General features: G+C 42.4%; 1 protein-coding gene across 1 annotated transcript in view; it reads right to left on the reverse strand.

The window, feature by feature from the left end:
- The window catches only part of LOC115103919 (complement C3-like), a 46956-nt gene extending 25977 nt beyond the window's left edge, over positions 1–20979 (reverse strand). The window contains exons 1-20 of the mRNA XM_029624978.2: positions 20872–20979; positions 17376–17571; positions 15003–15171; positions 14421–14491; positions 14128–14216; positions 13956–14038; positions 11047–11134; positions 10778–10880; positions 10500–10620; positions 10278–10393; positions 9933–10085; positions 9590–9799; positions 9063–9257; positions 8667–8822; positions 3478–3607; positions 1254–1322; positions 749–943; positions 453–570; positions 255–334; positions 34–173 (exon numbers count right to left, since the gene is read on the reverse strand). Coding sequence (XP_029480838.1) covers positions 34–173; positions 255–334; positions 453–570; positions 749–943; positions 1254–1322; positions 3478–3607; positions 8667–8822; positions 9063–9257; positions 9590–9799; positions 9933–10085; positions 10278–10393; positions 10500–10620; positions 10778–10880; positions 11047–11134; positions 13956–14038; positions 14128–14216; positions 14421–14491; positions 15003–15171; positions 17376–17571; positions 20872–20942 — 2553 coding nt within the window. The 5' untranslated portion in view covers positions 20943–20979. The remainder of the gene's footprint in view (positions 1–33; positions 174–254; positions 335–452; positions 571–748; positions 944–1253; positions 1323–3477; positions 3608–8666; positions 8823–9062; positions 9258–9589; positions 9800–9932; positions 10086–10277; positions 10394–10499; positions 10621–10777; positions 10881–11046; positions 11135–13955; positions 14039–14127; positions 14217–14420; positions 14492–15002; positions 15172–17375; positions 17572–20871) is intronic.
- Positions 20980–21263: the final 284 nt, after the last annotated feature.

The raw sequence follows: 21263 nt of genomic DNA on the forward strand, positions 1-21263 counted from the left end.
TGCGTGCCTGCTTTTAAATGACAATAAGCTTACGGTTATAGTGTCGTCTATGTAGTTGTGAAGAATGGCTTTGATTTCCAGCTGCTCATTGCGTACGGCAGAGTAGGGCAGCTTCAGATCAAGGAAGAAGTTCTTACGAACAATCAGCGTAAGGGGTTCAGACACACAGATTCCTATTGAGCAAGAGAGTTGCAATAAGATGTAGAAAGTGTAGCCACCAATAAAGAAAGAGGGGCACAAATACATGACCGTACCATGTGTTTTGGACAGGCCAATAGCAGTGATCTGCCAGCTGGTGATGGAATCTGGTAAGTCAATTGATTTCTGTATAGCACTAAATGGCAAAAAGAGAGAGAAGATAAGTAGGATTTTATTTACATGGGAAAAGGGATATGCATAAGAACACATTTTACTGTAGTGCATTGAACGATCTCACTCAATTCTGCTCTTACCACTCCTCATCTTTAGGACACTGTGGCAAACTCTCCTCATTCCATAGCCAACTCTCAGGGAAGAAGGAACGGGACTTGATTTCGTCAAAACCTTCGAAACGGTCATCCTCTTCCTCACCTTACAAAGAGTGACAAGTCAGACAGTTCCCATCACTGTGAATGTATTTCCCTTTTACACAAAAGGGAATACCAGAATACTTTAACATTCACATTCTGGTTTTGTTTATCCCTCTCGATTTCCATAGTGTGCAATTTTAGAATTGACAATTCCAGTCCACCACAGTTGTTTTACTTACTGCGTGCTAGTGTGAGCTGGTCAATCTTGGCCTCTTCGCCTTTGGTGACCATTTCTCTACAACATTTCAGGAAGGCTCCCACACACTCTGTTCCATCACTGATGTATTGGGATCGCCGCTCGCACGTGTAATCTAGAATGTTCTTCCTCATACCGTCCATGCAGCACTGTCTCTCCAGGCCTGTGTACTGGCTCGCTAGGACAGAGAGAAATGCATTAAAAGCTTTGGGAAACCCAGTAGTGAGAGTCACTTGAAGTTTGTTTAGTGACCAATCAGGACAGCAGTCTTCCTATTTCACAATTTGTTCTCATTCCCAGAGATTGAAAACATAAACAATAAAACACTATTTGACATCCTTACAACAGATGTCTGTTTGGTAAGAAAGTAGTACTAAGTTCTACTAATAAATAAATACATACGTACATGGATACATACAGTACATAGTCAAAACAAAAACATCCAGTTTTATGATCAGGCATTACAAGCAGAGAAACTCTTGTCCTACCCAGTGTGGTTCCGACATCATTTACAGTCACTGCTCGTCGTCTCCGTGAGTTGACAGGGCAGCTGGAGACTAAAGCACACAAAGAAGAAGACTGATGGACAAAACTTGCCAAGACAATATTTAAGGACAAATCTATTAAGCCTACATCAACCAAACTCCACATTGAGAATGAAGATACTCTGGTGAAGTAATATATGATACACCAGCTGATAACTGGCTAAAATATTTATTTTTATGTATTTACAAGTTAAGTAATAATACATGGGACTTCTTTGCAGAGTTGCAAATAAAAAGTAATATCTCAGACTGGCCAATAAAAATAAAAGATGGGCAAAAGAACACAATCGCCTCTTCATTGTTGATGTTGAGACTGGTGTTTTGCGGGTACTATTTAATGAAGCTGCCAGTTGAGTACTTGTGAGGTGTCTATTTCTCAAACTAGACACTTTAATGTACTTGTCCTCTTGCTCAGTTGTGCACCGGGGCCTCCCACTCCTCTTTCTATTCTGGTTAGAGCCAGTTTGTGCTGTTCTGTGAAGGGAGTAGTACACAGCGTTGTATGAGATCTTCAGTTTCTTGGCAATTTCTCGTATGGAATAGCCTTCCTATCGCAGAACAAGAATAGACTGACGAGTTTCAGAAGAAAGCTCTTTGTTTCTGGCCATTTTGAGCCTATAATAAAACCCACAAATGCTGATGCACCAGATATTCAACTAGTATAAAGAAGGACCGTTTTATTGCTTCTTTAATCAGACAACAGTTTTCAGCTGTGCTAACTTAATTGCAGAAGGGTTTTCTAATGATCAATTAGCCTTTTAGAATTATAAACTTGGATTAGCTAACACAACGTGCCATTGGAACACAGGAGTGATGGTTGCTGATAATGGGCCTCTGTACGCCTATGTAGATATTCCATTAAAAATCAGCCGTTTCCAACTACAATAGTCATTTACAACATTAACAATGTCTACACTATATTTGTAATCAATGTAGCTTTTTTTGTAGCCAAACTGGAATTAAAGCCAGACTAATTCAGTGGCACAGATGGAACTACCAAGCAGAAGACACAGCGTTGACAACCAAACCCAATTCATTATCACTAAATACCATTACATTTGAAATCAACCAGAGCTTGAAACAGTAGGCCTACAACATGAATTGTCTATTTAAGAAATAAGGCCAGAGGGGCTGTGGTATATGGCCAAAATCGATAGCAACAGTGTATCCATTTAGTTTTTAGGTTGAGATTTTTCAATAATCATTCTCACCATAGCATATTGGTAATAGGAAATATATTGGTAATAATATTGGTAATACAAATATCGTAGGGAAGGGAAAGGGGGTACAACTGAATGCATTCAACTGAAATGTGTCTTCCGCATTTAACCAAACCCTCTGAATCAGAGAGGTGTGGGGGGCTGCCTTAATTGTCATCCACTTCATTGGCACCCGGGAAACAGTGGGTTAACTGCCTTGCTCAGGGGCAGAACGAAAAATGTGTACCTGTGTATACACATGTGTCATAGCTAAGCAGGCCTTGGTTAAAACCCTGGATGGGAGACCAACGGGTAGCTTTTGATAGATCAATTCTCTAGTTGGAGGTGCGGCCCAGCCTGTAGTTTTTCTTCTGATAGTGGATATAACGTTGAAGATCTGACGTTGTTTTAAAGGTACAAATTCAAAGGTTTGTCTATGTTGACTTTTGGTTACCAAAGGACAATCCTGTGGTTGAAATTTCATCCTCAAAACAACAGTTTACGTTGATGATTCAACTTCACAATACATTGACAAATTATGTTGAAACAATGTTGATTCAGCCAGTTTGTGCCCAGTGGGTAATGCCTCTATCAAACCTCTATCAAACCTCTATCAAACCAATCAAGTATTTTGCATGGGTGCCATTCCAAAGAGACATTGAGTAACAAAATAACAAGCAACAAGCTAGCATGCATAAGATACAAAACAAATGTTGCATAGGCTACTTAGACAGAGACACGGACAAAACAATAAAAAAATACACAAAATGCCTTTACTGAGGCAATCAAATCCGAGCGCTGAATGCAATTGACTTTGACCATTCCCATTCAAACTAGAAATCCAAACGTGAAGTTTGCCTGACTTCCAATAGTCAAGTGAACGAGAGACTAGGCAGGCATGGCCACGCAAGACTAGACAGGCCTGAATGTGTATTGCAGCTTTTATGTAGAGGCCTTATGTCACATACCTGTCCTCTGAGGGGTGCCCTTTGCAGTGTTGAATGCAAACACCAGCCCAGCATCGTAGAAAACCCCCATACTGTCTTTTCCACTCCCTGCAGTGCAGCCTGTGTCATGTTTCTCTATTATATCCCAGATCTAAGGATGGATGCATGCACATACCCAGTACACACACACACACACACACACACACACACACACACACACACACACACACACACACACACACACACACACACACACACACACACACACACTTTATTATCCTTGTGGGGACAAGACAATTGATTCCCATTCAAAACCCTATTTCCCCTAACCCAACCCTAAAACTAACCCCTAAACCTGACCTCTAAACCTAAAATAGCCTTTTCCTTGTGGGGACCGGCAAAAATTCCCCCACTTACTATCTTTGTGGACTTCTGGTCCGCACAAGGACAGTAAAACCAAAAACACACTTACACACAAATCAGCTAAGTCCCAAAACATTCCCAAGTGTTGGTGGGCAAGTAGGGTGCAATCTTCTGTATGGTCAAAGTTTACAAAAAAAGTTGACAAAAAAAGAGTACAAATGAAAATGTTGCATCTATCAAAAATCTATTTATCATATTGTTTTATAAAGATTCTCCAAGTTGAATTCTCTCGCGCATTAATTTGATTTATCAAACCAACCAGTTTCCCGAGTACAATTATGTTAAATACCCACATGGCCTTTAAAAAAAAAAATACACTTGAAAGATTACATTTAAAAAAACACGTCACTTTTTTTTTATACCCACATGAAATACATTCAGTGGGGGTCTGAAATGATTAACACCATTGATAAAGATGAGCAATAAAAATGTGTAAAATAAATAAATAAAATATTCTATGCTCCAAAAAATTGGGAAACGATATTAATTTAATACATTTCTCTGCGAAATAAATATTGTTTAACATCTTTTTTCTTCTTCATCTAGATAAGGTAGGGGTCAAAATTATTGACACCCCTAAAGATTCTTACGAATAAAGGGGTTTAGTATTTGGTCCCCTATTGCTAGTACACAATGACTACATCAAGCTTGCTTTTGAAGTTCCAATAACAGGCGAGATTAGCATGTCTTGGGGGGGGGGGGGGTATAATCTTTGACCCTCTCATCATCATCATTCACAAATCATTCCGGATTATCTGTATTATCTGTATACTATTTACAAAACCAAAACAAACTGCAAATTCATCCAACAAGTTTGTAGAGTCACAAGGTTGATGTACTGTCTCATTTCGCTTCACAGGTAGTATCACATTTTTCATTTCATTTCATTACAGTACAACGGCTTGATTTGTTTGATCGTAGCTAGCTACATAGCTAGCTACATAGCCGTCTTTGTATCAAAGATAATTGTGTAGTCTTGAGCGATTTCCTAGGTTAGCTAGCCAGCTATTGTCGTTCTTTTAACGCAACGTAACGTAATCAACACTGCTAGCTAGCCAGCTAGCCCCGAATAGCAGCACAGTAGCACAGTAGAAACTATTACACTCAACGGAACGACTTGATTAGTGTAGTGTCAACAACGCAGACACTGCCAGCTAGCCTACATAGTCAACAACGCAGCCTCTGCCAGCTAGCCTACTTCAGCAGTACTGTATCATTTTAATAATTTTAGTCAATAAGATTCTTGCTACGTAAGCTTAACTTTCTGAACACTCGAGACGTGTAGTCCACTTGTCATTCCAATCTCCTTTGCATTAGCGTAGCCTCTTGTGTAGCCTGTCAACTATGTGTCTGTCTATCCCTGTTCTCTCCTCTCTGCACAGACCATACAAACGCTCCACACCGCGTGGCCGCGGCCACCCTAATCTGGTGGTCCCAGCGCACACGACCCATGTGGAGTTCCAGGTCTCCGGTAGCCTCTGGAACTGCCGATCTGCGGCCAACAAGGCAGAGTTCATCTCAGCCTATGCCTCCCTCCAGTCCCTCGACTTCTTGGCACTGACGGAAACATGGATCACCACAGACAACACTGCTACTCCTACTGCTCTCTCTTCGTCTGCCCACGTGTTCTCGCACACCCCGAGAGCTTCTGGTCAGCGGGGTGGTGGCACCGGGATCCTCATCTCTTCCAAGTGGTCATTCTCTCTTTCTCCCCTTACCCATCTGTCTATCGCCTCCTTTGAATTCCATGCTGTCACAGTTACCAGCCCTTTCAAGCTTAACATCCTTATCATTTATCGCCCTCCAGGTTCCCTCGGAGAGTTCATCAATGAGCTTGATGCCTTGATAAGCTCCTTTCCTGAGGACGGCTCACCTCTCACAGTTCTGGGCGACTTTAACCTCCCCACGTCTACCTTTGACTCATTCCTCTCTGCCTCCTTCTTTCCACTCCTCTCCTCTTTGACCTCACCCTCTCACCTTCCCCCCTACTCACAAGGCAGGAAATACGCTCGACCTCATCTTTACTAGATGCTGTTCTTCCACTAACCTCATTGCAACTCCCCTCCAAGTCTCCGACCACTACCTTGTATCCTTTTCCCTCTCGCTCTCATCCAACACTTCCCACACTGCCCCTACTCGGATGGTATCGCGCCGTCCCAACCTTCGCTCTCTCTCCCCCGCTACTCTCTCCTCTTCCATCCTATCATCTCTTCCCTCTGCTCAAACCTTCTCCAACCTATCTCCTGAAACTGCCTCCTCAACCCTCCTCTCCTCCCTTTCTGCATCCTTTGACTCTCTATGTCCCCTATCCTCCAGGCCGGCTCGGTCCTCCCCTCCCGCTCCGTGGCTCGACGACTCATTGCGAGCTCACAGAACAGGGCTCCGGGCAGCCGAGCGGAAATGGAGGAAAACTTGCCTCCCTGCGGACCTGACATCCTTTCACTCCCTCCTCTCTACATTTTCCTCTTCTCTCTCTGCTGCTAAAGCCACTTTCTACCACTCTAAATTCCAAGCATCTGCCTCTAACCCTAGGAAGCTCTTTGCAACCTTCTCCTCCCTCCTGAATCCTCCTCCCCTCCCCCCCCCTCCTCCCTCTCTGCAGATGACCGTCAACCATTTTGAAAAGAAGGTCGACGACATCCGATCCTCGTTGCTAAGTCAAACGACACCGCTGGTTCTGCTCACACTGCCCTACCCTGTGCTCTGACCTCTTTCTCCCCTCTCTCTCCAGATGAAATCTCGCGTCTTGTGACGGCCGGCCGCCCAACAACCTGCCCGCTTGACCCTATCCCCTCCTCTCTTCTCCAGACCATTTCCGGAGACCTTCTCCCTTACCTCACCTCGCTCATCAACTCATCCCTGACCGCTGGCTACGTCCCTTCCGTCTTCAAGAGAGCGAGAGTTGCACCCCTTCTGAAAAAACCTACACTCGATCCCTCCGATGTCAACAACTACAGACCAGTATCCCTTCTTTCTTTTCTCTCCAAAACTCTTGAACGTGCCGTCCTTGGCCAGCTCTCCCGCTATCTCTCTCAGAATGACCTTCTTGATCCAAATCAGTCAGGTTTCAAGACTAGTCATTCAACTGAGACTGCTCTTCTCTGTATCACGGAGGCACTCCGCACTGCTAAAGCTAACTCTCTCTCCTCTGCTCTCATCCTTCTAGACCTATCGGCTGCCTTCGATACTGTGAACCATCAGATCCTCCTCTCCACCCTCTCCGAGTTGGGCATCTCCGGCGCGGCCCACGCTTGGTTGCGTCCTACCTGACAGGTCGCTCCTACCAGGTGACGTGGCGAGAATCCGTCTCCACACCACGTGCTCTCACCACTGGTGTCCCCAGGGCTCTGTTCTAGGCCCTCTCCTATTCTCGCTATACACCAAGTCACTTGGCTCTGTCATAACCTCACATGGTCTCTCCTATCATTGCTATGCAGACGACACACAATTAATCTTCTCCTTTCCCCCTTCTGATGACCAGGTGGCGAATCGCATCTCTGCATGTCTGGCAGACATATCAGTGTGGATGACGGATCACCATCTCAAGCTGAACCTCGGCAAGACGGAGCTGCTCTTCCTCCCGGGGAAGGACTGCCCGTTCCATGATCTCGCCATCACGGTTGACAACTCCATTGTGTCCTCCTCCCAGAGCGCTAAGAACCTTGGCGTGATCCTGGACAACACCCTGTCGTTCTCAACTAACATCAAGGCGGTGGCCCGTTCCTGCAGGTTCATGCTCTACAACATCCGCAGAGTACGACCCTGCCTCACACAGGAAGCGGCGCAGGTCCTAATCCAGGCACTTGTCATCTCCCGTCTGGATTACTGCAACTCGCTGTTGGCTGGGCTCCCTGCCTGTGCCATTAAACCCCTACAACTCATCCAGAACGCCGCAGCCCGTCTGGTGTTCAACCTTCCCAAGTTCTCTCACGTCACCCCGCTCCTCCGCTCTCTCCACTGGCTTCCAGTTGAAGCTCGCATCCGCTACAAGACCATGGTGCTTGCCTACGGAGCTGTGAGGGGAACGGCACCGCAGTACCTCCAGGCTCTGATCAGGCCCTACACCCAAACAAGGGCACTGCGTTCATCCACCTCTGGCCTGCTCGCCTCCCTACCACTGAGGAAGTACAGTTCCCGCTCAGCCCAGTCAAAACTGTTCGCTGCTCTGGCCCCCCAATGGTGGAACAAACTCCCTCACGACGCCAGGACAGCGGAGTCAATCACCACCTTCCGGAGACACCTGAAACCCCACCTCTTTAAGGAATACCTAGGATAGGATAAAGTAATCCCTCTCACCCCCCTTAAAAGATTTAGATGCACTACTGTTCCACTGGATGTCATAAGGTGAATGCACCAATTTGTAAGTCGCTCTGGATAAGAGCGTCTGCTAAATGACTTAAATGTAATGTAAATGTACTGTAGTCATTGCGTGCTAGGAATATAGGCCCAAACACTAAACTTTTGACTGCTTTATTCATAAGAATCTTTAGGGGTGTCTATAATTTTGACCCCTACCTAATTTTTGTTACTTGTTTAAACAAAATCTCTTTCTCTGAGCAATTGTGTTAGTATAAAAAAAATGTTTTGGCATGCAATATAGCTCAGTATTTATTTTATACAGTCAATATTGCTCATCTGTTTCAAGCGTGTCAATAATTTCGGATACCACTGTAGGTATGGACTAACATCAATAAGTGAACAATTATGCACAATTTAGATGACAAAGCTCAAAGAGTATCATTAATTAGCTGGCTGAAGTAGGGAAAGTTCAGTCTGCAGTTATTCACCTTAGTCTGAGTAAGTCGTCTTTTGTCATTCAGGACGTAGACACCCTTATCCACGGCCACAAGTCCCACCTTGGCCCCTGGATCACCAATGATAGACAGGGTGACTCTTTTCTGAGGTGCATAACTACCAGGATGTCGGACATCCTTCACGTTTAGCTACAGTATGGCACACAAAGACGGAGGTCATGTTTGAGAAGTCCTGAATGCAACACCTCACACTGAAATACCAACACAGTAAGGAACCATTTTTAAGAGGGGGAGACAGGCACATGGGTATAACAGCAGAAAGGGTGGACACAGGTTGAACCCCGCTCTCTGGTGGAGAGTGGTAGATGTGACTAGAGCACAGTGTTACCACTAGACGATGGGCTCTGCACAGTAAGGCAACATTCTTACCAATCCCATGCACGTGTCCTTGACGTCGATCCACACAGAGTCAGACACAACCTCATTCTGGCCCACGTGGTAATACGCCACGACCCGGAAGGAGGGGATCATATCCTTGTTCACCGTCAGAGGCAGTGACATCAGTCCCTGTCCCTTATTCCACTCTATCTTTTCGGAGTTGATGAGCTGTCCCTTGCTCAAGATCTGTGAACACAGAGACCGATAACTGTCCCTACGGGGATGACAAACTGGCACTAAGGGAATAAATTACCAACCAGGGATGGGTGGAGTCAGTGAGTTCATGGTTTAAGTAAGGAACAAGACCCAGGGTTATTGTTCCTTCCTCAAAGCAGCACCTCTGTGCTTTTACGTTTTTTCAAAAACAACAAAAAATATAGATATATTGGTTTACATACCACACTTGAATACAATAAATAAACACCATGTAGCATTTTTACCCTGTAATGTTGCCAACCAATGCACCCCAGCTAGGTAAAATACACAAGTCTATGTGGTTAAAGTTGACCGGTACACACCAGGAAGGTTATCTCATGATTGTTATTTTGGGCCGAGGGACTGCTGCCGAGGCTTAGGTCTATTTTGAGTGGATCCTTGATTTTGACATCTGTAGAATGGATGTGTATGTGAATGTAGTTCTGTGAATTGTTTTCTGTTTGATAGGGTTTGGCAGTCATCTTCTGTGTGCCCTGCCTGTCATCCCCAAGTCCATCGACTTTGGTTTTCACCTGTGTGGAAATAGAGTAACAACATGAACGACTACAAGGCGTCAACACTGTGATTGATACAGAACAAAAAGCCAAAACAGACATGCACACATAATTGGATTGCGGCTTAGAGAAGTTTTAGTTTTGAACTTGCCGTGATTGGCAGCTCAGAATCCCCCGCTCTCGTGTTAATGGTTATTTTGGCAATACCATTGTCATGGGTCTTCCCCAGCACTTTTTGGTCTTTTTGTAAAACCTCCACATCGATATCTTTGGCTGGAGAATCGTCTGGATTGGTCACATACACCTAATAGTACAAATGGAAAGAGGTACAATTAGACCAATAGGTAGGAAAGACAGTGTAAGCCCAATATTTCATCCTACCCTTTGACCACAGTTACCAGGTGGGTTCCCTGGTTAAAATAACTGGGCAACACTTTGGAATAGCATAGTGATTGAGTTCATGTAGAACACAGTGATTGAATGTTCTTAAATGTACCGAGACGTCATACGGCATTCCTGGTTTGAAGTACGGCGGGGTCTTCTTGAAGTGAATGCTATACGGCGACTTGACTATGAAGATTCCCTTCTTCTCTGCTTTCACCATCTCACTCCCTGAGGGATTAAAACCAACACCTTCCCTGTTCTGAGACTGAACACAAACGCACACTTCAAAAGATGCAAACGTATGCACGTACCACAACTTACAGCCTCTACTTACCCGTGTCTGTTAGCACATTGACTGATATGTATAGGGATTTATGCAAAAGCTTATTGATGTCTGTAAAAGTTGTTTTAATGTGCTGTCTCTTCAGTACCGCTTTGCACACTCCTTCCTTAAGCTGCATTTGAAAGAAACAAAGCCAAGATGTCCATCTGTCAGACTTGTGTTATTCGAGCTATAGAGCTAATCAAATATAGACTGCCCATGGTGAATGTTTGTGAATACCCGTATGTGTATCATCCAAATATACTCCCACCCATATTACATGCACAAACCTCCACTCTCTGGAGAGAGCCAGGAAAACTCGTCCTGTCAACTCCTTGGATCACCCCGAACACCACAAAACAAACTCCTTTCACAGGCTCCTCAAACAGGTACCTTCCGACACAAACCATACAGAAATATCACCACAGAGAATTCAGGGGGAGGGAAACAGATAAAGGAGTACTATAAATGACATGAAACGTTAAGTAGCAATTTTAGCAATAGTTACCATGGAAATAACAACTATAAATATATTTTGACATTCTACAATGGCTCCAACCTGGCATTAATGTTGACCGTTAGCTCATCATCGTCAACGTAGAAGAAGGACTTGCTCACTGTCAATTTGACTTCAAAGCTGGGTAGAACTAGATAGGAAGTTAGTTATGAATTAATTTACTGAACAAAAATATGTAAATGGTTGGTTTCTTGTTTCATGACCTGAAATAAAAGATCCTAAAGAATTTCCAAACTCACCATATTTCTCTAAAATGTTGTTCAAAAAATTTGTTTACATCCATGTTAGTGAGCATTTCTCCATTGTCAAATAATCCATCCGCATATCAAAAAGCCTTTGCTGGGGACAATAAAAGGTCACTAAAATGTGCAGTTTTGTTACACAACACAGATGTCTCAGGTTGTGAGGGAGCGTGGCACTGCAGGAATGTCCATCAGAGCTGTTGCCAGAGAATTGAATGTTCATTTCTCTACCATAAGCGGCCTCCAACGTCGTTTCAGATTAGTTTGCAGTACGTCCAACCGGCCTCACAACTGCAGACCACATGTAACCAGCCAACCCCAGGACCTTCACACCCAGCTTAAGTGTTGGATTCTAACTTAAAATATCCTTATTCATGTTACCATATTAGAACTGGGTGTATAGAAATCTACTGAGTGAGAAAGGGGAGTGCAGAAAGTTTACATTCTGTCCATACAGCGACTGCCGTGAGAATAGCTATGGCATTGTCTCTGTCTCCTGCTCCTGATATACTATTGCTTACATTTTGTTTTTGTCAAATCTCATGTATCCTATGGAGAGAGGCAAAGAGTAACAGTCTGGTTTCAGTCACTGATAAGGTTGTATAGCCGTGGATTAGGGAGGAGTGAGGAATGTGGGCCAAGGTCAGGTCAGATGAAGTGAGAAGGAACAGTCACCACTTAAATTCCTGCCTAGCAACAGACTCCGCCTATAAGGAGGGTATAAATATATGTGCCTGTGTAAACATGTCTTTTCAGCTGTTTGACCAAGTGGGTGAATAAACTTGGGTTGAGCTTTGACTAGTTGTCCGTTAGTTTTTCACTCTGTTTGTCAGAACACCATCCACCCACATAGCTGATGAACCTATGGATTTGCTGAAGAATTTCTGCACAAACTGTCAGAAACCGTCTCACGGAAAATCCTCTGCATTCTCATCGTCCTCACCAGGATCCTGCACTGACTGCAGTTTGGCGTTGTGACCGACTTCAGTGGGGAAATGCTCACCTTCGATGGCCACTGGCACGCTGAAGAAGTGTACTCTTCACGGATGAATCCCAGTTTCAATTGTACCTGGTAGATGGCTGACAGCGTGTATGGCGTTGTGGAGTGGTTTAGTGATGTTAACATTGTGAACAAAGTGACTTGTACACAAGGATCTGTACACAATTAATGGAAGCTGAAATGTCCAAGTTCTTCCATGCTCAATGTCACAAATTGGGCATGTTTGGGATGCTCTGGATTGACGTGTACGACAGCGTGTTCCAGTTCCGCCAATATCCAGCAACTTCGCACAGCCTTTGAAGAGGAGTGGGACAACATTCCAATCAACAGCCTGATCAACTCTACGTGAAGGATATGTGTCGCGCTGCATGAGGCAAATGTTGGTCACACCAGATACGGACTGGTTTTCTGATCCACGCACCAACCTTTTTTTGAAGGTATCTGTGACCACCAGATGCTTACAGTGCATTCGGAAAGTATTCAGACCCCTTGACTTTTTCTACATTTTGTTGCTTTACAGCCTTAATCTACACACAATACCCCATAATGACAAAGCGAAAACAGGTTTTTAGACATGTTTGTAAATGTATTTAAAATAAAAACAGAAATACCTTAGACTCTAAATTTTGCTCAGGTGCGTGTTTCCATTGATCATACTTGAGATGTTTTTACAACTTGATTGGAGTCCACCTGTGGTAAATTAAATTGATTGGACATGATTTGGAAAGGCACCCACCTGTCTACATCTATTTCTGCAGCATTTAAGTTCCCCAAGAACACAGTGGCCTCCATCATTCTTAAATGGAAGAAGTTTGGAACCACCAAGACTCTTCCTATACCTGGCCGCCTGGCCAAACTGAGCAATCGAGGGAGAAGGGCCTTGGTCAGGGAGGTGACCAAGAACCCTATGGTCACTCTGACAGAGCTCCAGAGTTTCTAAAACCATGTTTTTCCTTCGTCATTATGGGGTATTGGGTGTAGATTGATGAGGGAAAAAAACGATTTAATCAATTTTAGAATAAGGCTGTAACGTAACAAAATGTGGAAAAAGTCAAGTGGTCTGAATACTTTCCGAATGCACTGTATCAGCATTCCCAGTCATGTGAAATCCATAGATTAGGGACAAATATATTTATTTCAATTGACTGATTTCCTTATATGAATTGTAACTCAGTAAAATCTTTTAAATTGTTGCATGTTGGTTTATATTTTTGTTCAGTTCATGTAGTTTACATAGGCCCTATTTACTCTGTACAAACACTGTACAAACACTCCGTCCTAGACAAGCGAGGCCTGTTCTTAAAAGGCCAATTCCACCTCTTTTCATCTCATTGAAAACGGTGCATTTCTATGTTTTATAGAAAGAAAAAACAAAAAAATATTCCCAATGACATCATAAGAGATTAAAACGTTTTTATTTTTAAAAATGATTTTCAATCATTATGATATTTTCAGTGATGTGGGGAGAAAGAAAATAACCTCCCTCTGGCTAGAAACAGGTTTTGAAAATCACTGTTTTTCTTACTTTTAATCCTACCCTATTATGTCATAGAGAAGCATTTTTTAGGAACATTATTTTCTTATCTTTTTAACCACAGATCATAGAAACGTGTCATTTTCACATATGGAGACTGGAAATGAATATGAGGTGGAAAAGTGGCGTAATTGTCCTTTTAATAAAAGGCCACCCAAACCAATACCCTTCTTACCATATTCTTTCACCTCGAAATCTGCAGTGAAGTTCTTATGTGGGCTATTCTTAAACTTGGCCACCACTTTCCAGTTTCCAAAGCTATATAAAAAGAGAATGAGAGCAGAAGAGTTCACAGGCAAAAGTTTTCCTGATAAGTGTGTTAGGATGATTGAATAGCACAAAAAAACCTGGTGATTTCTGGGACAGGGAAGACTCTAGATGTCATCCCATCATCTGGTTTGAAATCTTCCTGCAGTAGGGTGATTCCATGAGGATTCTATAAATAAATAATATACATGAAATGTGAAAGACTAACATAAATTGATCACAGATAATTAATCTGTTACTACGCAAGACTGACAGTTGTAAACATGAGCAATGTCAGAAAAAAAACTATTTTGACAACTGGCCATATGCATCGACCACTACTAAGGAAGCATTGTCAATGCAGTTACATTTATTGTGAGGACTACTTACTTACCATAATTTCCACATTGATGCTATCTGTTACAGGCTCTAAACCGGAGTTTAAGCTGAAGACTCTGTATTTAACTGAAACAATATTACTGAATTAATACACTAAGAATGTAGTTTAAGATGTTAGGTTTTTATAGAGTAACACCTTTTTATCTGTGGATTAAGTAGAGAAACACGATTTTGACTGCGGATCAAAATTCTACAAAGATCTGGTAAAAAAAAGGACCACATGCATTTCAGGTAAAGTAACACCCCAATGTTCATCTCCCAGCTAGCTAGCTAAATGTCCATGAATGTTTCATGTGAGTTTCGACCCGACCCCAAATTAATCAAATTGATTCACAGGGGCAGACTGGCCATCTGGCATTTGCTCGAAATGCCAGATGGGTCGGTCCATTTTTAGCCCAGTGGGCCTGTTTAACTTGTCTTTTTTTTGCGCTAAATGATCATTATCTGGCTAAAAAAATTAATGGGCCGGTGTGTTAGGAATACCAGGGCCGATTTCTGGTCCCAGTCCGCCACCGAGCATAGGTGGTTGCTGAGCGATGCTAATTCGAAGTCTTTAGGTCAGTGGGCTCAGCCATACCTGTACTTTCCGGCGTGTAAATGGTTTTGTCCATTTGTATAAATATGTAGCCGGTTTGAAAGGAGACCAGGACTACTTTCTCAAGCTTGTGGCTTGGGAACTGAGCGTATAGGTTCACATACTGGCTCCCTGTGTAGTCCTCATCAAAGAAGTCAGGTCCCTCTGGGATCTGACAAGTTGGAGAAAACACAAGTGATTTTTTGTGCAAAGTTCACAACCATAGGTAAAATTGTGAAATTAATAACTTATATGAAGATACAGTCCCTTCAGAGAGTATTCATACCCCTTGACTTATTCTACATTTTGTGTTACAGCCTGAATTCAAAATTGACTAAATATATATATTTTTCTCACTCATCTACACACAATATCCCATAATGGCAAAGTGAAAACATGTTTTTAGAATGTGATGGAGCTTAGAGGGTGGGTGTGTGAAGGTCGGTATATTCCTGCTTGTTGCCTACATCTGCTGGCCAGGAGAGAGGATGGCCTGGAAGGGTAAAGAGCCTTTATTTAACTAGGCAATTCAGTTAAGAACAAATTCTTATTTACAATGACGGCCTACACCGGCCAAACCCGAACGCCGCCCAATCACAGGGATTGCAAATAAATTCATGAAAAATCCTACAATGTGATTTTCTGGATTTTTTTTTCTAATTTTGTCTGTCATAGTTGAAGTGTACCTATGATGAAAATTACAGGCCTCTCTCGTCTTTTTAAGTGGGAGAACTTGCACAATTGGTGGCTGACTAAATACCTTTTTGCCCCACTGTATCAGCACCCTGGATCTTACTAAGGGGTAGGGTGAGTACTTGGCAGCATATTTGGATGACATGATTGTGTCATCCAGCCCTAACTGGAAATCTCCCCTGAAGCAGCTCAACACTGTCTTGGAGGCTTTACACAGAGCAGGTCTAACCGCCAATGCAAAAAAATGCAGACTGGGACTTGAGGAAGCAGAATACCTGGGCTTTATCAGCGGGTGGTGCAACGTCAAACCACACGAGAAGAAAGTTCAAGCCATCCGACAGTGGCCACGGCCCCAAACCAAGTCTCAGGTAAAAACCTTTGAGGGGCTAACCAGCTATTACCGTAGGTTCATTCCTAACTATGCAATTGTATCTTGTCAACTCACAGACCTGACCAAAAACGACCCAGCCTAACAGGACTGACAAAGCGGAAGAAGCCTTCCAGAACTTGAAGGCCCTGTGCTCTGGACTGGTATTGGTGATGCCGGACTTTGGGAGAGAGATTGTGGTCCAGACTGATGCCTCCGACACAGGGGTGGGAGCGGTCTTGTCACAAGTGGTACAAGGAGAGGAGCATCCCATCATATATCAGTCGGAAACTGTTGCCTCGAGAAACAAAATAAAAGAGTGCCTAGCGGTGGGTGCAGTGGGCATTGAAGAAGTTAAAGTACTACCTCCTAGGACGACACTTCACTCTGGTCATGGACCATGCTCCTCTAGTCTGGATGTCCAGGAACAAGGAAACCAACGATAGTTACCAGGTGGTCTCTCTGACTCCAACAGTATTGTTTCTCTGTTGTCCACAGGTCCGGGTCAAAACAAGGAAATGCAGACGCCTTGTCCCACCGAAATCCTCTGTGGACAATGGCCTCGTTGGCTACATCTGCTGGCCAGGGGAGAGGATGGCCCGGAAAGGTATGAGCCTAATTGAACACACCTGAACATAACTAGTTTGGAGGTTGGGTGGTGGCTGGACATGAACCTAACGGACATTACTTGGCCGTTGACCTGACCCCAGTAAGGACAAGCCTGTTGGATTTCTGTTTACTCTTGTTGTATACACTGGTAAACAGCTTAGCTGTCCAGTAGCAGAGAGGGACCGGAAGACCTGTGTAGAAAGGTTTAAAGACGAGCTAGGTTTTCCTCTAGGATTTTGCCTGTGCTTAGCTACATTCCGTTTCCTTTTTATCCTGAAAAAGTCCTTAATGATTACAAGCATACCCATAACATGACGCAGACACCACTATGCTTGAAAGTATGGAGAGTGGTACTCAGTAATGTCTTGTATTGGATTTGCCCCAAACATAACAATTTGTATTCAGGACAAAAAGTGAATTGTGCAGCTGCAACTTATTATGTTATTATTTTTACTCTTAAACTCTAGGTTTGTCATAAGGAAGGGGTTGAATACTTATTGACTCAAGACATATCAGCTTTTACCTGTTTTTTCAAAAAACATAATTCCACTTTGGGGTATTGTGTGTAGGCCAGTGACGACAAAAAAAAATCTACATTTCATCAATTTTAAATTCAGTCTGTAACATATTATGTGTAAAAAGTCGAGGGGTGTGAATTCTTTCTGAAGCCATTTAATTTATGTGAGGAAACATGTATAAAGACTTACTTTAATGTCCTTAAGAGCCTGGTATTTGTTCACTGAATTCAGGGACACACTTGTGCTGTAAAGCAATTTATTTTGCGCAGGGAAGTTCGTCACCTTGATTTGGACATTGAGGTCATTCCCTGAGTAACCTTGAGCTTCAACAAAGACCCTCTCCATGCTACCCACCCGTAGAGGGTTAGGAGCAGACATGACATACCTGCAGTGATGAAGAGAGGGGAAAGGATGATTCAAAATATGGAGGGTGGAATATTGATTTGTGCTTGACTAAGCCCGGGATGTAATTCAGGGCACGTCACAGCACACTATAACACACTTTAAAGGTCATTTACAGTTGACCTGACATGGGCAGCGTTTACCATGAATGTGATCTCCACGAACGTTGGGAAAAATGCCTTTTGAAGGCATATTGTTGGCTGTTTTAGTGCACCATACTATAACACACCTTGCACTGAATCACAGGCTAGACGTTTTTGTTATGGAATGACTGACATCTGATCAATGTGTACATGCATCTGTCTGCGTGTGTGTTTTTGGGGAATCTGTCTGCAGATACATGCTGTGTTCGGAGCAGTGTAATAATCCATTTTTAGTTCCCATTTCTCACGCCATTCATAAAGTATAGCAAAATGTAGTAAACTGCTGAGAAATGTATTACCCCTGAACAAGGTTCCAAACCAGTAGACTTATTCAGCCATTCTGGCATGTCTAGTAGGCTAATGTTTCACTGACCCCTCTATGCAAACGTTGGGTTAAAAAATCATATAAACAGAATATGTTTTTTGTCAACCAAATATGTAGTTGATTTCAGTTGATTTGGCCATTGATAGGCGCAACTGTCCATCAATCAAATGTATTTATAAAGCCCTTTTTACATCAGCAGATGTCACAAAGTGCTTACACAGAACCCAGCCTAAAACCCCAAAAGAGGAAGTAAATGTAGATGTAGAAGCACAGTAGCTAGGGAACACTCCCTAGAAAAGTTGGGAACCTAGGATGAAACCTAGAGGAACCTGGCTCTGAGGGGTGGCCAGTCCTCTTCTGGCTGTGTCAAGTGGAGATTATAAGAGTGCATGGCCATTAAAGCCAGATCGTTCTTCAATATGTTCAAACGTTCCTAGATGACCAGCAGGGTCAAATAATAATCAGTGGTTGTAGAGGGTGGAATAGGTCAGCACCTCAGGAGTAAATGTCAGTTGGCTTTTCATAGCCGAGCATTCAGAGGTCAAGACGGTGGTTAAACAAAGACGATGTTTGTAGAGGTCGTTTAAAGACAACGAACCCATAGATTACAGTTTCTTCGGGCCCATAGACTACTTTTAGGGTGATGATCCTCTTAACATCAAGTTGTAAAATCCCAAACTTTCCCTTTGATTTAAAAAGTGAACAAAATCTCTTTAAGAATTTCCCCCCTCCTTTTTTAAAATAAAATATTGTACTTTTTTGTGTAATTGAAGGAAATAAAAATGTAACTGGTGTGTCATAACATTATGGTACCTGCAGTGGCCATGCAAACAAAACATGAATAAATTCACAACGCATGCACAGTAACTGGTAAACAAGTTGTATGGCACAAATCACGTTTCCATCCACAGTTTTTACGTAAGTAAAGTCATATCATATTAAATTTAAAAATCACAACAGCTGATGGAAACAGGAAGTTTCGGTATAATTTTATAAATGCAAACAGATCATTTGTTTGTTTGACATGGTGTGGTCTTTTTTGTCAGTAAATATATATTATAAGATAAATTGCGGTGGACACGCCTTTATAAACAAATATTGATATAATAACCATCATATCGTACTAGACTTGGAGTCACGTGAAGATATGGTGTCCTCCCACTATGACTCGGGAAACCATACTGTTTACTGGGCTACTGATGAAATAAATGAGGATGAACTTCACAGGGTGGTAAAAGTGCACAGTGATCTTTATGCTCCATTCCAATAAATATTGAGGGTCTTATTCTGGCGATATCATGACAAATACAAATATTATTGCTCTTATCCATAATAATCTCATCATCTAGACTAGTCTACCCGCACTATATCTGCGAGCTGTTGGCTAGAGCAGTGATTCTCAATTTGGGGGGTCGCGACCCCCACGTGCAGCACTTCCGCAGTGATGAAATGGCTAGCTACATTTTCACGCTGCACATACTCACTGACCAAAACAATAACAATTCTCACCCCACACATACCCACTTCAAGCGGAGATTGCTTAAGTTTTTTTTTCGGAGAACAAGTTACCTCTGGCTGAACATTTCGTTTGTGAGGAGTAGCTCACAAAGTTTGCCTACCTGGTGGATATTTTTTAGAATCTGAATTCGCTCAAAGTGTCAACGCAAGGGACGGGGGCACAATCGACTTGAACAGAGGGACAAAGTGGATGCCTTCAAGATGAAGCTTACCCTTTGGTCAAATCATATTTCTAACGGGACGATTGACATATTTCCCAATGCTAATTTCGAGATTTGGAATCTGATCAACAAAGCACACAGCGACACACTGAAAAAAACTGTTAAACAGCATCTTGTCAAGCACAGATAAACAGGTCAATTAGTTATTGTTCAGTATGTTAATTAACTCTGGCATTCATATTAGTTTTTATTGAACTGGTTAAAAATGTACACCTTTTCAAGGTTGTGAAGCTATTCATATGGTAATTGCTGATTACGAAATCCTAATGATTGTTGTTTTTTCCATTTTAAACACTGGTATGTGTTACTGTTCATTAACATAATTAGACTGGTTTCGATGTCATATTCTGAATCTGATCATTTATTACACCCACTCCTGAACTGGTTGCCTAATTAAATGGCTTATTCTCTTGAATTGATAATAAATGTTTTCTCAGTTAATATGGCTGTGTAATGACTTTCTTTTATACCATAATAGTAGCCCATTGAGCCAGAGTCTATTATGCAAGTGAAGCCTCTGCAATACAACATTACAAAATATAGCTGCAATACAACAGTCCATAATATTGGGTCGTGCCTCATTTGTCATTGTCAATTTTGGGTCCCCAGGCAAAATCAGTTGAGAACCACTGGTCTAGAGTACATGTGCCAAAACAAGATTAGGCACATTTGCTATTTAGCGCAACTGTTTTTGTGACAAAACTATTGGTACTGTTGAAAATGCAATGGAAAAATATTGAACTTCAGATTTAGATTTTGTACATGAAAACTTAAGCAAACAAGTACATTTTGTGTGCGCTACATCATTACACCCTGATTTTTATCCACAAAAAGTTAATTTTATCCGCAACAAGTCCTTCAAGCGGATTTTAGAATTTCGCATGAAAATCTGTCTCCAATTGCATGGAAATCTATCTATTAATACTACAATTTTTAGAAGTAATATTTATTATTCATCAATGTTTCTATGACACATTTTACCATGACAATTCTAGGAATGATGGCTGATTGCCTTTAGAATTGTGGCACCAAATGTTCTACCACATTGAAAACAATTTTATTCATGATGTACTCACAGCACTTCACCATTGGAGAGGAGAGGGAGAGACAGAGCCACAGCGGCCAGCAACACTAGCTCCACCAGCATAACGTGGGTCTGATTCAAGCCCAAATTAAATTGCTTCACCCAGGCTCAAGCTTTTATCGTGGCATTTTCCCAGACCATAACTCCGTTCTGCTTTTGACCCTCCCCTTTCGGACGAGTGCCAGACAACATGTTCACCCTCCCACCCTGTATTTGTTCTTATCAGAATTGGGAATTTACGGGAACAGAGAGAAAACAGTACAAGACACCCTTAAACCTTACTTCTGCCACCTAATTAATGAGACATTGAGTCTTTTTTTTATCTTAACTGTGTGTAATAGTTTATTTATTGCTGTTACAGTTTTTCCCAATTGCTAAAACACA

Source organism: Oncorhynchus nerka, linkage group LG21 (genome assembly GCF_034236695.1).
Source record: "Oncorhynchus nerka isolate Pitt River linkage group LG21, Oner_Uvic_2.0, whole genome shotgun sequence".
Classification (NCBI taxonomy): domain Eukaryota; kingdom Metazoa; phylum Chordata; class Actinopteri; order Salmoniformes; family Salmonidae; genus Oncorhynchus; species Oncorhynchus nerka.